The sequence below is a fragment of the Onychomys torridus genome, chromosome 1 (assembly GCF_903995425.1).
Source record: "Onychomys torridus chromosome 1, mOncTor1.1, whole genome shotgun sequence".
Lineage (NCBI taxonomy): Eukaryota > Metazoa > Chordata > Mammalia > Rodentia > Cricetidae > Onychomys > Onychomys torridus.
This window is the reverse complement of record NC_050443.1, coordinates 152,905,086-152,918,975: the sequence shown is the minus strand read 5'-3', so window position 1 is coordinate 152,918,975 and position 13,890 is coordinate 152,905,086. Positions and strand designations below refer to the sequence as shown.

At 43.0% G+C, this 13,890-nt stretch overlaps 1 protein-coding gene across 1 annotated transcript; it reads left to right on the top strand.

The window, feature by feature from the left end:
- Positions 1-667: 667 nt before the first annotated feature.
- LOC118569925 (interferon-induced protein with tetratricopeptide repeats 1-like) lies at positions 668-7,747 on the top strand. The gene is made up of 2 exons (XM_036168202.1): positions 668-714; positions 6,194-7,747. Exons 1-2 carry the CDS (start codon positions 710-712, stop codon positions 7,584-7,586), a joined length of 1,398 nt encoding a protein of 465 aa, XP_036024095.1. The 5' UTR covers positions 668-709; the 3' UTR covers positions 7,587-7,747.
- Positions 7,748-13,890: the final 6,143 nt, after the last annotated feature.

Below are 13,890 nucleotides of genomic sequence, written 5' to 3'. Positions count from 1 at the left end.
TGGATACTCTGGACTCCAGTTGCCCATCACAGTCTGGTTACTATACACCTTACTACTTACTGAGCTTGTGCTCTACTGACCAATCCAAATAAGGTTGTTTGGACCCCTGATGAGGTCATGTCTGTAGTCTAAGAGGATAGGGGTAGGAATGCCAGCGGAGGATATAAATGACACGGGTCTTGTTGTTTTCAGATCAATATCTTAAACACACACACACACACACACACACACACACACACACACACACACACAATTCTGTAATCTCCAGCATTCCATCATTCATAAACCATGGACTCTGAAATGCCTCTTTGGGTGTATGTGGTAGTAACAAACAGTTTGGCATGTTTCATAAAAATATTCATCCTTACCTCTGCCCTTTTTGCTCCAACACTGGGTGTAAAACATCAGTTATGTCCTGACACAAAGTCTACATGGAGCCCAACATGAACATGGCTTCTTACAAAAATCTTGTTAGCTTCCTAAATCAAGCATGTCTTTATTAACAAGGCAGAGACAACCCTCTTTAAGTTTCGTTTTCACTAAGCTGGAACCTGGCCAGTTTCAATTAGGTCATGAGGGCTATAGAAAACTGCCTAGTAATCCTCATGTATATAAATACCTTGCTTATCTGAGAATCCCTAGAACCTCATTGAAGTTGGAAGAGCCTCTCAGCCTGAATCAAAGTACTAAGGAGCTGTCTCCCAGCAAAATGAGGTAAAGGCTTTCTCTGCTTTGTTCACCTTATTTCTGTGGATGTCGACATTGTAAAACTTCGAGCCTTAAATGACTAGTTCCCAGGTATGCTTCCTCCTAATGGAGCCATCCTGCTCACGGTTCTGATGTTGATGGGTCTCAGTCTGGCCACTGGGGAAAGTTTTGTGTAGGAGGCTAACAACAGTGTTAGCATGATAACCATAGGCCTTTGGGGGCCGTGGGCAGACGGTGGGGAGATTCGGTAGATCTGGAATGGTCCTTAGCTGAAGCTCTCAGGAGCTGCTTTCTGGGAGCCTAGGCAGAGAACTCAGCTCCATCAATTTAAAGGCCAGCTTGCTGTACGCTCACAAAAGAGCATCAAGACCCTCTCCTTTTCCGGCACCATAGCTTCCGAGTGGGGCAAGAAGTGACTGAAGCCAAAAGTCAATGAAAACCTCAAAGAGATCTAGATAAAGAAGTCCGTCAGTCGGTTGGTCAGCTCTCCCACGTGTGAGAGATAAGAATGGAGGGAAGTGGTCCAGGAAGGTGAGGTGAGAAGAAATGTAGAAATGAGTTTCCCTCCTGTAGCAGCCTGCTTGGTAAAGGCGGCATCACTCTTCCAGGAATAATAAGAAAGCCTTTTTTATTCCAAAGGAGATACCACTTGGGAGGACTTTCTACTACAGTGACAATTTCCCAAGGGGGCACTTACAGACTGTCCCATGAAAGGACAGAGGTCTGAGCCTGAGCAAAGACTGGAAAGATGAGAGCGGTAACTTCAGAGCATAGGGGAGAGGAAAGGAAGCAGGTTTCGGTTTGATGATGTGATTGAATCCCGGTGGAAAGAAAACGCCAATTTTAAAGGTGGACTTTTTAATTGTTTTTTATTGATAGCCCAGTCAGAGGTTTTATATATATTTATATATTTAAATATATATTTAAATTTATGTATATGTGTGTTTGCCTGCATGAGTTTATGTGTATCACATGCCTGCAGGTGCCCATAGAGGCCAGAGGGCGTCAGAGTTCCTGGAACTGAGTTATAGGCAGTTGTGAGCCACCTGATGTAGGTGCTGGGAACTGAACCAGGTCTTCAGAAAGAACAATAAGTGTTACTAATTACTGAACCATCTCTCTAGTCCCCTAGGTCAGGGTTTCATGATTACAATAAAACTATGAAAATCTCATTACTCTGAAATTTGTGTTTCACTACATTGGTTATGCTCAGATTAAGTTTATGTGGCTACCAGTGTCAGTATCAGCTGGATACTTACTGGAAATACAAATTCCCAGATTCTACCCCAGAACCGGTCACTCAGAAACTCTGGAGTAGGCTTGGCAATCTGGATGTCTGTGACGTTCAATGCCACAACTGAAACGCTAGACTCAAGGTCTGAAAATTCAGTATCTTTGGCTTGGGATGCTCCAAGTCTAGGAAACACCCACCCCTTTCTTTCCTGGATTGGTTAGAATGAGTAAACCACAGGAAATGGTTTCACTCAAAACCAATCTGGCTAGTTTTGTGAGCCTATCTGATGGTAGTTGGTGGGGAGAAAGAACTAACAGTAAAATGGGCCCCTCACCAGGATTCCTCCTCCAGCAAATGTCTATACCTGGCTTGAGAAGAAATAACATATTAGTGACTGCAAAGAAAAGGAACTAGTTTAGTCTAAGACTATATATTGGCCATATAAAAATACGCCCGGTCCCAATGGTGCAGGGACAGAGGCAGAGCGAGCTCTCTGTGCATGCATGTTTCACTGATAGAAACAACTGAGGGAAAGAAGCAAGCCTGACAATTGTGAGAAGCCCCAGCCACCACATGCAAAGTGGTAGGTATAGTCCTCACAGTGTGCTTCCAGCTAACAGAGGACTTGGCTCCTTAGCATTCTTGTTCTATAGAGTATGGACCCCTGTGATGACATTCTGCTCCATAGTCATCCCAGGGCCAAAGCCAAGAGAAAAGCAAGAAGTACCACAGTGATAAGCACCAAAGTAAGAAAGGAAAGCAATTTCCTTCTAGCAGGAGACAGAGGAGACCATGAGGTTCTTCACATAGTGCTCTTCAAGTTCCACAGTCTGGATGGAGTAGGGCAAAAACCTGCTAAGCTTTCATGTTACAAACTGCCCCGATAAGATCATTTGAAGGGAATCTCTATTTCTCATTAATGTACTAACTGGGTCAAAGCTCAGGTGCCTGAGATTGGGCCACATATTTAGAGAGCATGGAAGATTCGTCCACAAACATTGTAGCAGCTCTAGAGTAACAGACATCTATGTGGATGTCTTCCTTGGGTAGTTAGTGTCTGTTCTCATCATCATGGGCTGTGGTGAGGCATTTATGTCAAAAGCTTTCCCTAGTGATATCTGCTTTAAGATGTAGGGGCAACTTTTTCAACTGTCAAAGAAATAATAATTAGAGAGAGAACATCATAGAAAGAAAAAATATTAGGACAGAAAATCTAGGTCACACAGATGCCTAATTATTGGGCTTCCCCCTGGGTGGTGGGAAATAATTACTACAGTTGTTGAGACTTTGATTACCCATCCTTCACTTAGTTACAGAGTCACCTGACTTCAGCATCAAATGGATTATAAAAGTGGGGGTTACATTTGACCTCTACCATGTTAACATTACTCTGGGGATGGGTCCATTTGTACAGATGCAGGAGGGAGGCCCCACTACCTTCTCCACTCCAGCTTCGGCATTTAAGAAAGTCATCCACTGAAACCATTTCTGGTTCTCAGAATTAACTTGGAAGCCTTCTTGGGAGGTGGGAGATGAAAGTGAACTTACATGTTGGAAATAAATAGAGAAAGGAGTAAGAGACCACTTCTGTGAGTCCCCACCCCCACCCCATCTTCTTTTCCCTGAAAGAATCAGTGCTTAAACCATGAAGTTTGAAGGAAGCAGAAAGGGTGAGTGTCTTACAGTGTTAAACTAAAATTACATTAGTTAAATTATAATTTTATTAATTACTTGAGAATGTTGTTGATCAAATTCGCCCAACTCTTCTGTCTCCTCCCAGATCCCTCCCACACTTCCTTACCTTTCAGCTTTGTGTCCTTTTTTTTTTTTTTTTTAATTTAATAACCCATGAACTCCAATTTTGCTGTCCATATACTTCTGGGTATGGGGCCCGGCCACTGGAGCATGCTCAGCTTATCGGGAGCCACACCCTTAAAGAAGTAAAAATATTGACTGCTCTCCAGAAGCCGTTGACTTCTCTCAGGTCTTCAGGAGTGAGAGCTCATGAACCTCACTCCCACTCCAGGTTAGACTGTTGACTGCCTTGCTGTGGTGCAGATCTTGTTTGGGTAACCGGAGCTGAGTTCTTGAGAGCAGTGGCCCTGCCATATTAAGACACTGCTTTGCTCCAAACCATTGGCTCATATCTTTTACCCCCTCTTCTGAGATAACCCCTGAGTCTTTGGGGAGGGCTGAGATATAGATCTCACAGTCATGACTGAACATTCCATTGATACTCATTCTTTGCACTTTGACCAGTTGTGAATTTCTGTGTTAAAATAACTGTCCACCGCACAAAGGAATTACTCTGATGAGGTCTGAGAGTTGCACAAATCTCTGGGTAGAGAGATATGAATTCAGAGGGCAGTTGGAGCACCCATATGGCAGCTAAGAACTGTCTGTAATTCCAGTTCCAAAGAATTTGATCTGTTCTTCAACTGCCTTAAACACCAGACAAGCATGTGGTACACATAGAAACATGCAGGCAAAACTAACATATGCATAAAATAAAATAATCAGAGGGCAGTTTGATGTTATATCCATTTGGCAAAATCCTTGTAGTAGGGCCACCCCTGGGGCCTGTAAGCTCCCCAACCATGGATTCTTGGGCAGACTTGCAGTACTAGGCATGCATTTCCTCTCTTGAACTGGACCTCAGATCCAATCAGAGAGTGGTTATTTGTTCCATAGCATTCATGCCACTGTGGTATCAGTGGCCATATCTTGCCACACTGGTCATTATTATGCTGCAGTTCATAGGCCTCACAACTGGGTAAGATAACTACTTCACACCCAGTAGCCTGCACAGTATCTTCCAGTAGTGTGAGAATTAGTCAGCAGGGAAGAAACCTCCTGGTTAGTACTGACTTGATTTCCCCATGTCTTGTGACTGATGTGTGGGGTGTCTGCAGCAATAGGGTCCTGTCATCAAGTAAAGGAGGATAATCAAGAATGATGGTAATATCCTGTATTATCTTGGGGGCCTCTAAAACACCTCTGACCAACAGTGTGAAGGGCAGCATCTCCCTCCTGCCACATAGCTTTTTATTTGGCAATTTATGGCAACTGGTATGAATATAATTCTCTTGTGTAGGGTGAATTCAATAAACACATATTCGCTGTCTCTGTCTCTCTCTGTCTCTCTCTCTCTCTGACACACACACACACACACACACACACACACACACACACACACACTACTGAATCCATTTAGCGTTGGTAACTACTTTGGATTGGATAGCCTATCAAGAGGCTTGTTTCTGGAGAAAACTCTTTCTTTCTCCCTCAGCAGCCATTGACTACCTGTATTTCTTCATCTAGGACTGGGGCCTTGTGAATTTTTTTCCCCCATTTCTGTAGTCATGTCAACTGATGCAATTCATGTTATGCAAGCATTTTTTTTTTTTTAATGCAAGATTGTATGGGCATAGCATCCTTGTCAAAACTAGAAGATACCCTCTCACAGCAGGCCTCCTGGTCCTCTGGCTCTTACAATCTTTCAGATCACTCTTTCTTAATAGTCTCTAAGCCTTAGGTATCATAGGTGTCTTAGTCAGGGTTTCTATTGCTGTGATAAAGACTATGGCAAAAAAAAAAAAAAAAAGCCAACTTGGTGGTGGGGAAAGAGTTTATTTCATTTTACAGATATAGTCCATCATGAAGGTAAGTCAGAGGGGGAAATCAAAGTAGGAACTTGGAGGCAGGAACTGAAGCAGAGCCATGGAGGAGTGCTGCTTACAAACTTGCCCCTCATGTCTTGTTCAGTCTGATTGCTTATATATAACTGGGGACTGTCCTCCCAGGGATGGCACCACCCATAATAGGCTGGTCCCTCCCACATCAATCACCAACTAATAAAGTGCTTCACAGGCTTGCCTACTTGGCCAGTCTTAAGGGAAGCATTTTCTCAGTGGAGGACGACCCCCCCCTTCCTTAATGATTCTAGTTTTTGTGTCAAGATGGCATAAAACTAACCAACACAGGAGTTAAATTCTACTGATATTAATGAAATTATTATTTTGATTGAATTGTAGATCTTTTGTAACCAAATACTAGTATCATTAAGTGAGCTGAATTTTTCAAATTGTTATGTAAAATTACTCCCTAAGATAAGAGAGATAAACACAGAGAAGGAATAAATACTGGCAGCAGGGATATTGGGAAGGAGGGTGTTTAGTGACTTAAAATACTGGCTTGATTTCCAGTACAGAGTGTGTAAAAGGTGTCAGTAACTGGGGTCTGTTTTTACAGTGAAGAATCTCATAGAAGTCTCATACGAGATAGCCTGGATCAGCTGAGATGTCACTTTACCTGGAAGTTGGTTATAGAAGATGTGGACATGCCTGACTTGGAAAATAGAATCTTTGATATTGAGTTCCCTGACGCCAACCACAGCATGGGGATGCTCAACCTCCTGGCCTACGTGAGACACCTGAAAGGCCAGGATAAGGAAGCCCTGCAGAGCTTGAATGAAGCAGAAACCTTGATCCAAGGAGAGCAGTTGGGCAAGAGAAGCCTTGTGACCTGGGGCAACTGTGCCTGGGTGCATTACCACATGGGCAGCTTGTCAGAAGCCCAGACCTACCTGGACAAGGTAGAGAACACTTGCAAGGAATTGGGAAGTGCCTTCCGCTATAGTATGGAGTGTGCTGAGATGGACTGTGAGGAAGGCTGGGCCTTGCTGAAGTGTGGAAGACAGAATTATAAACGAGCCATGGCCTGCTTTGCAAAGGCTTTGGAAGTGGAGCCTGAAAGCCCTGAATACAACATTGGTTATGCTATTGTAGCCTATCGCATGGATTTCAGTGACAATGGTTTTTCTCTGGAACCCCTAAGGAAGGCTGTGAGGTTAAATCCAGATGATCCATACATTAAGATTCTCCTTGCCCTAAAGCTTCAGGACTTGGGAAAACATGCTGAAGCAAGAATGTACATTGAAGAAGCTCAGGCTGTCATCTCTTCCCAGACCTATGTCTTCGGATATATGGCCAAATTTTACCGAAAGGAAGGTTTTCTAGAGAAAGCTCTCCACTTCCTTGCTATGGCCTTGCAGGCAAAACCTTCCTCTGCCTTCTTGCATCATCAGATTGGACTTTGCTACAAGAGACAACTGTTCAAAATAAAGGAAGCTACACACATGCAACCTAGAGGTCAGGACAGAGAAAGAGCAGACCAATCCATCCGTTTGGCTATGATGCACTTTCAAAAGACATTAGAACTGAAACCCACATTTGAGATAGCTTACGTGAATCTGGCTGAAATGTACATAGAAACTGGCCAATTTGGGAAGGCTGAAGACAATTTTCAGAAAGTGTTGAGCATGAGGAACCTTGATGCTGCCATACAGCAAGACATTCATCTCCGCTATGGTCGTTTCCAACAATTTCATAGGAGATCAGAAGACAAAGCGATCACCCACTATATAAAGGGTCTGAAAATAGAAGTCACTTCTTCATATGTCAGAGACAAGCTTCTGGAGGCTTTGTGGAAGCTGGCTGAAAGACGCATTCGCCAGAATGTTCGTGTTGTGGAAAGCATCAGCCTCCTTGGGTTTGTCTATAGACTGAGAGGGGACATGAGTGAGGCTCTGCGGTTCTATGAGAAGGCCCTGAGACTCACTGAAGCATTGAACCCCGAGTTTTGAAGCACGGCTCACCAAGTGACATATAAAGCATTCTCATGGCTCATTATTCTACTATTCTTTTGGAGTTGTTACCTTAAATATGTGGAACCTGATGATGAAGCAAGTTGAAAATGACTCCTGTTTTCTGGCCCTGGTTTTTTGTGTTGTAGTTTGTTTGGTGGACTTTTTGTTTTGTTTTGTTTTGTTTTTTGTTTCTTGAATCTGTGTATCTGTGACAGGAGCATTCACTCTCCTATCACACTTTGCTGTGTTCATTGACCATGGTTGATTCCTGCTGTTCTGAACACCTGTGAGCTGTAGAACTAACAAGAACCATTTTCCTTATGAGTGCCTTTGGAGTGCATGACACACTCTCTCAGTCTTCTAGGACCCTGATCAAAGGACACTTCACCAAAGAAGGCTTACTTTTTCATACTTCAGGAGTCTCTAACCTTCAGCAATATGTGAAAGTAAATTAAATGAGCAAGGATGAGCACTAAAAAGGAGAGGAATTCAGGATTCCCCTACAGTGTTCCGGTCCACAGTTCCATTCCCACAAGCCCTACTATAGCCATAACCTGCTGGTCAATGAGTTCAACCTTATAATCAATGCAACTTTTTATATCAAGTTTCTGATCTCAGATGATTGTGTTGCATGATGTGCTCCAAACACATTGACATTTAATTACAGCTAAGAAGACTTTCAAAGTATTCTGGGAAGACAGAGTAAAGGGGTGGCCTCTCTGGAATGTGCAAACTAAAAATGACACAAGTAGCTTCATGATACTGCTTAGATTATTGAGAGTTGTGTGATATAACCCTAGAGTATTCAATAAAAATCTGCTAAGATCCCGGAATTTTGAGTGTGTTTTGTTTGTGAAATCCATATTCTGTGTTTGTATGGAATTAGAACACAGCAGAAGCAACCTACATAGGGTTAGGAGGGACAAAGCAAAGAAGCCTTGGGAATGTAGGCACTACTGAATCTTAAAGATACTGGGGAAAAGAGGGTAAAATATCAGAAGGATGTCTAAAACACTCATAAAGTATCATGCTATTAACTATCTACCTACAATGCCTATAGTACATGTAAGTCAATGTAACATATAGAGTTTAAATGAAAATTTCCCATTTGGGCTGATGTACCCCACCCTAAGAGCCATAGACTAACAAAAATCCCAATACCTGACCTGAGAAGCCCCCTTTTGAGTTGCTGGTCAGAGTTGTCTAAAAGACTCCCAAAACATTATAGGGCTGTTGCTGCTGCTCTTGGTTGCCCCCTGAAGGTGGAAGGTAAATCTGTATTGCTGAAGACACTATGCACTTTGGACTGAGGGTCCAGCAGCCCTCAGGTGGATGTGCCCTTAAAGTCTCCTGTCTGAGGACAGGCTGTCGTGGTATCAGAAGGTGCCATTCAAGCTTCCAAAGGAGGGAAGCATCCAATTGTACTACCAAGATGTTTTACTTATAAACCACAATAACAACCAGAACAGCACTCGGATAGTCCTAAGAATGTACCAGTGACACATATACCTTGGTGGTAACAAATAGTTCTCTAATTAGACTGAAGACTTGCTCAACAAAAGGGAAATCAAGCTTGGTTCTGGAAACCTATCCAACTGCCTAGGACTGGTAAAGTTATGGATCTTAGAAGAGAGCCTCCAACTGCCACTTTACTAACCCAACATAATCCCTAAAACATTGCCTATACCCACAGATGAGTGCAGTATTTATACCTCGTCAAGAAAATTCTCTTTTGTAACAGACAGAGACCATTATAGAACACCACAATCAATCAAAATGCAGAGTTATGAAGCCAAGTCCCAACATACACGTTTATATATCGCAACTCCTGAACCTGAGGCTCAGGGGTCATTGCAGAAGAGAGGGTAGAAAAACACTGAAAAGCCAAAGGAACAGGAAGTTTGGGGTGAGATTGTGTCTCCTATGAATGTCAGAGGCAGTATGTCAATAGAGTCTCACCAACATAGCTGTCTAAACATGACCTGAATAAGGAGGACGGCGGTAGACATGCTAAAGTGGACGTGGGAAAGCTTAGGAGGCCTCAACCCTACGCAAAGAACTATAGGCAACTAAGGAGTATTGGGGATGGGAGAAATAGTCTTCCCCAGGAAGAGCACACCAATTAGTTATCCAATACCTATGGTCAGCCCTGAAAACGTATATATATACGTATATATATATGTAACATTATACAGATTGAGCACATACACATGTGCGCGCGCACGCGCACACACACACACACACACACACACACACACACACACACACACACAGAGAGAGGAGGGAGGGAGAGAAAGAGGGAAGAAGGGAGACACACAGAGCAAGAGAAACCTTACACAAAAGAGACTCCCAGAAAAACTGGTGAAAGAACTCTCAAGCTGAACTCTGTTCTTTGTAGTTCAGTTCTAAGCAAACAAAATGGCACTTATTATATGCTACAGTATTGGTGCAGCAGTAGGCATTGGTATAGCTCCAAAGCAGGGCCTGCTGGCGACCTTGGCTGGCGGCAGCTGAAGGCAGGAGCCAAGATGGCGGGAGCTGGCACTCAGGGAGAGTGGGAACGCCTCACTCACAGCAGTTTTTGCTGGTCTAGGGGCTAAGCTAGGGAACTGAGACCGGACTAGCTGCTTCCTTTTTCGGGAATAGTCCTTCCATTTTTGGGAATGGAACCATGTAGGCGTCCCCTGGTTAAATGGAACTTTGCAGGTGGGTTTAGGTACCCACCAGCCGGGGAAGAGGCTGAGGGAGGGAGCCGTCTAGGCCTTTGGAATTTGCCCCATGTGAGCGCCAGATATTGGTGGAATTATTAAGGCCACTCCATGTAGTTAAAAGGGAGGTTTATTTTGTGGGGTAACTTACAAATGAAGGGATAGGTTGTAGGGTCTGGCAAAGGTATGGCACAGTCCAGCAGTGTTCTCTGGAGAACTCTGCTCCGTCTACCTCCAGCATCCAGGGTCCCAGAACCAAGAGAGCCCTCTCCTCTGGATCCTGGGTCTTCAGTGTCCTCCCTCAGCCCCGCCTTGTGGGTGTGACCATTACCTAAGCCTCAATGGGGGTTGGAACTTCCAGGCCAAGACTGGGATGGCTACCTACTACACTACAGACTTGAGATGGTTTGCTGTATCTTGATAGATAACTGATAGATTATACTTTTATTTCCCTCTGCCCATATGTGTTGTGGGGACATGACAATTACTGCTGTGTCTTCTTCAACTACAGGAATGTCATACTAAGAAAGAAACTATAAATGACAGTACTTTGAGCCCTATACTCTCAGATGTGCAATCTCTCCTAAAATATGCTTCTTTTTAAGTGGTTCTAGTATTCTTCAATGAGAAAAGTTTAGGAACTAGTAACAACTGTTCCTAGTTAACAATTGAGATAGCACAATCCTTTTCATATGCACTCCTATGCCTTGTTTGTAGCTGGAAGTTTTTCTGTGTCCTACCAGGCCCATGGTCGGGACACATCTCTCACCCACAGTCCTACAGCCTTTTATAAAATAATCACACAGAGGCTTATTATAATTATAACCGATTGACCATTAGCTCAGGTTTATTACTGACAAGCTCTTACACTTAAATTAACCCATGATTCTTATCGATGTTTAGCCATGTGGCTTGGTACCTTTTCTCAGTTCTGCCTTGTCATCTTGCTTCCTCTGTGTCTGGCTGGCAACTCCTGACTCAGCCTTCCTCTTCCCAGAATTCTCCTTGTCTGCTTGCTCCACCTATACTTCCTGTCTGGCTACTGGCCAATCAGCATTTTATTAAACTAGTGTATAAGAGCATTATCCCATAGCACTTGTTTGTTATGGTGGTTTTAATTTCCTTACACCCACCTTATAATATGTTAGACTGATGATCTGTTGTACTTCTGAGTGACATGTGCCATTTTATGTAGCATTTCAGTAGAATTATTAAGTAAATGATGGCAGATGGGAGTACTTGACAAAGGAATCCTTGGCTACTGAGTAAATTTATTCATTATGCTATTGTCCCTTCTATTAGCCCCTTGTTTTAAATATAAGATCATTGACTTTGCAATTAAAAGTAGATATCTATGCTGTAACATGATAGTCTGCTATACATATAAGTTATGGAATGACTGCATCAATCCATTAACATGAATCACCTTTAGTACTTTTTTTATAGTAATAACTCTCAAAATCTACTCTTTCAATTATTTTCAATATTATTAATTGTCATCATCTTCATGTATTTCATTGTCATCCTTCTGTAGTTAATATTTTTAAAGACAGGGTCTTGCTGTATTATTTAGGCTGGCCTAAGACATGCCATGCAGTCTAGGCTGGCCTAGAAGCTTCCATCTTTCAGGGGCTACAGAAGTGTGTTTTCACACTTGACTGATTGCTTTTTAAACACAGTAGTTTGTAAGTCTCAAAATACCTAGAAGGATCAAGTTTTTTTGATGAGTGTATTTTGAGTCTATCAGAAGGCTGCTTTATGTGGGAGTTTTGCACAGTTCTAAATTCAGAGAGACAGATTTATATATTATCATGGCATCCCCACCACTTACATATCTCCTAACATGTTTCCAGTTACTAAACTAATTAGAAAATCATTTCAGAATTTATTTCAAATATTTTATTTTCAATTTAGTTCCTCATCTAGGGGAAAGAAATTTACTCAAATACCAATCTTATTTATATGTTATCGCTTTTTTATGTATAACCTGTGGCTATATATTATACTCATAAATGAATTAAAAAGAGACTAAAGAGCTGAGCATGGAGCCCCACACCTGAAATCCCAGAAGTAGGGAGGCTGAAGACAGAGAACTGTGAATTTGAGACAAACTTGGGCTACACAATGAATTCCAGGCCAACGTGGGCTACACAGGGAAACCCTGTCTGAAAACAACAGCAACAATAAACACAGTCTGCAAAGGAACAGTAGGAAGAGCTGGAAGACTCTTCTGATGACTGAGTGAAATGAAGCCCTCAGTGCCAGATGCTGACAAGTTTGAATGGGCCATTGCCACCCTGGATGGACTCTCTCCTTAGGCTGGTCTAGTACCAGTGTCCTTACACACTGATGAGAGGGCATTTGCTTGGGTATCTCTGGGACTCCAACAATGTGGCCAAAGAAACAGCTGCTAATTGTGCGCAGACCTCAGCAGGGTCTGTGGACTACAAGAAGAGTGGCAGTTCCTCATTCTGGGCAACAGCTGGATTGGCTCAGCATGAAGAGAGATATTCAAATAGATGTGCTGTGGAAAGAATGTTATGCGTTCATAATTTCCCATCATCCTAGCAGAAGAAACATCTTTAAAAACTCTTCAAAATTCCATACATGTATATAATATATTTTGATCATATCCATCCTCACCACCTCCCTGTCAATATCCCTAGTACCCTCCAACATGCTCCCCTTCCAACTTCTTGCCCTCTCTTTTTCTGCTCCTCAGAAAGGGGTACAGACCTCAGAAGCCACCCCCAGTCCTAGCAGAAGAAACTTTGAGATTTAATGTTATTGTCTTAGTTCCCTGTCCCCCACCATAATACACACACACACACACACACACACACACACACACACACACACTTGTCTCCTTTCTGAGTTGAAACTTTTAGATTTATTGTAAATGCATTTCAGTTTGGCACACATGTTCTCCATTGAATCATTGTCAGGAATACACACAAACACGTGGTGGAATAAAAGAATAAGGTTAGGCAAAAGCTAATACTTCAGACTTAGATTGCTGCACTCAACTGGAATGAAGAAATAAGTCTAAATTTGCATTTATTACAGAGCAAAAATAGTGATCGAAAAGTGGTGTGTGAGCCTGGAGTCCAGTCTCTGGCTGATTAGTGATAAGACCTGCTGACTGGGAAATTATACAGCTAGAATGGCTGGGGGAATTGGAAAGAGAAAGCAGCTCTTTAAAAGTGTTTGTTAAAGCAATTAAGCAAGAGCAGCCTGCTCAGCAACACTTGACCGGGAGGGCTCCTGCATCTCCATACCTGGTAGGTACCACTCCACAGCACACTTCTCTCACAGTGCAGAGCTGAGCGCCTGCACACTGGCACACTTCCTGTTGTCCTCAGGCTCAGATGTTGTCAAGAAAAGGCTGTCTGGGGGGATCAGGATCTGTCCCTGGTCTATGGGCAGGCTTCTGGAATCGGGTGCCTGTGGTGTGACACCTTGCACAGCCTTGGTGTAGTGGAAGGGGCTTGGACCTGCCTAGGCTCAGTGTCCTGGGCTCTGCTGAATCCCCATGGGAGACCTCGATTTGGGGGATATGGGGATACGGGGTGGCTTGTGAAAGAGGGTTGAGG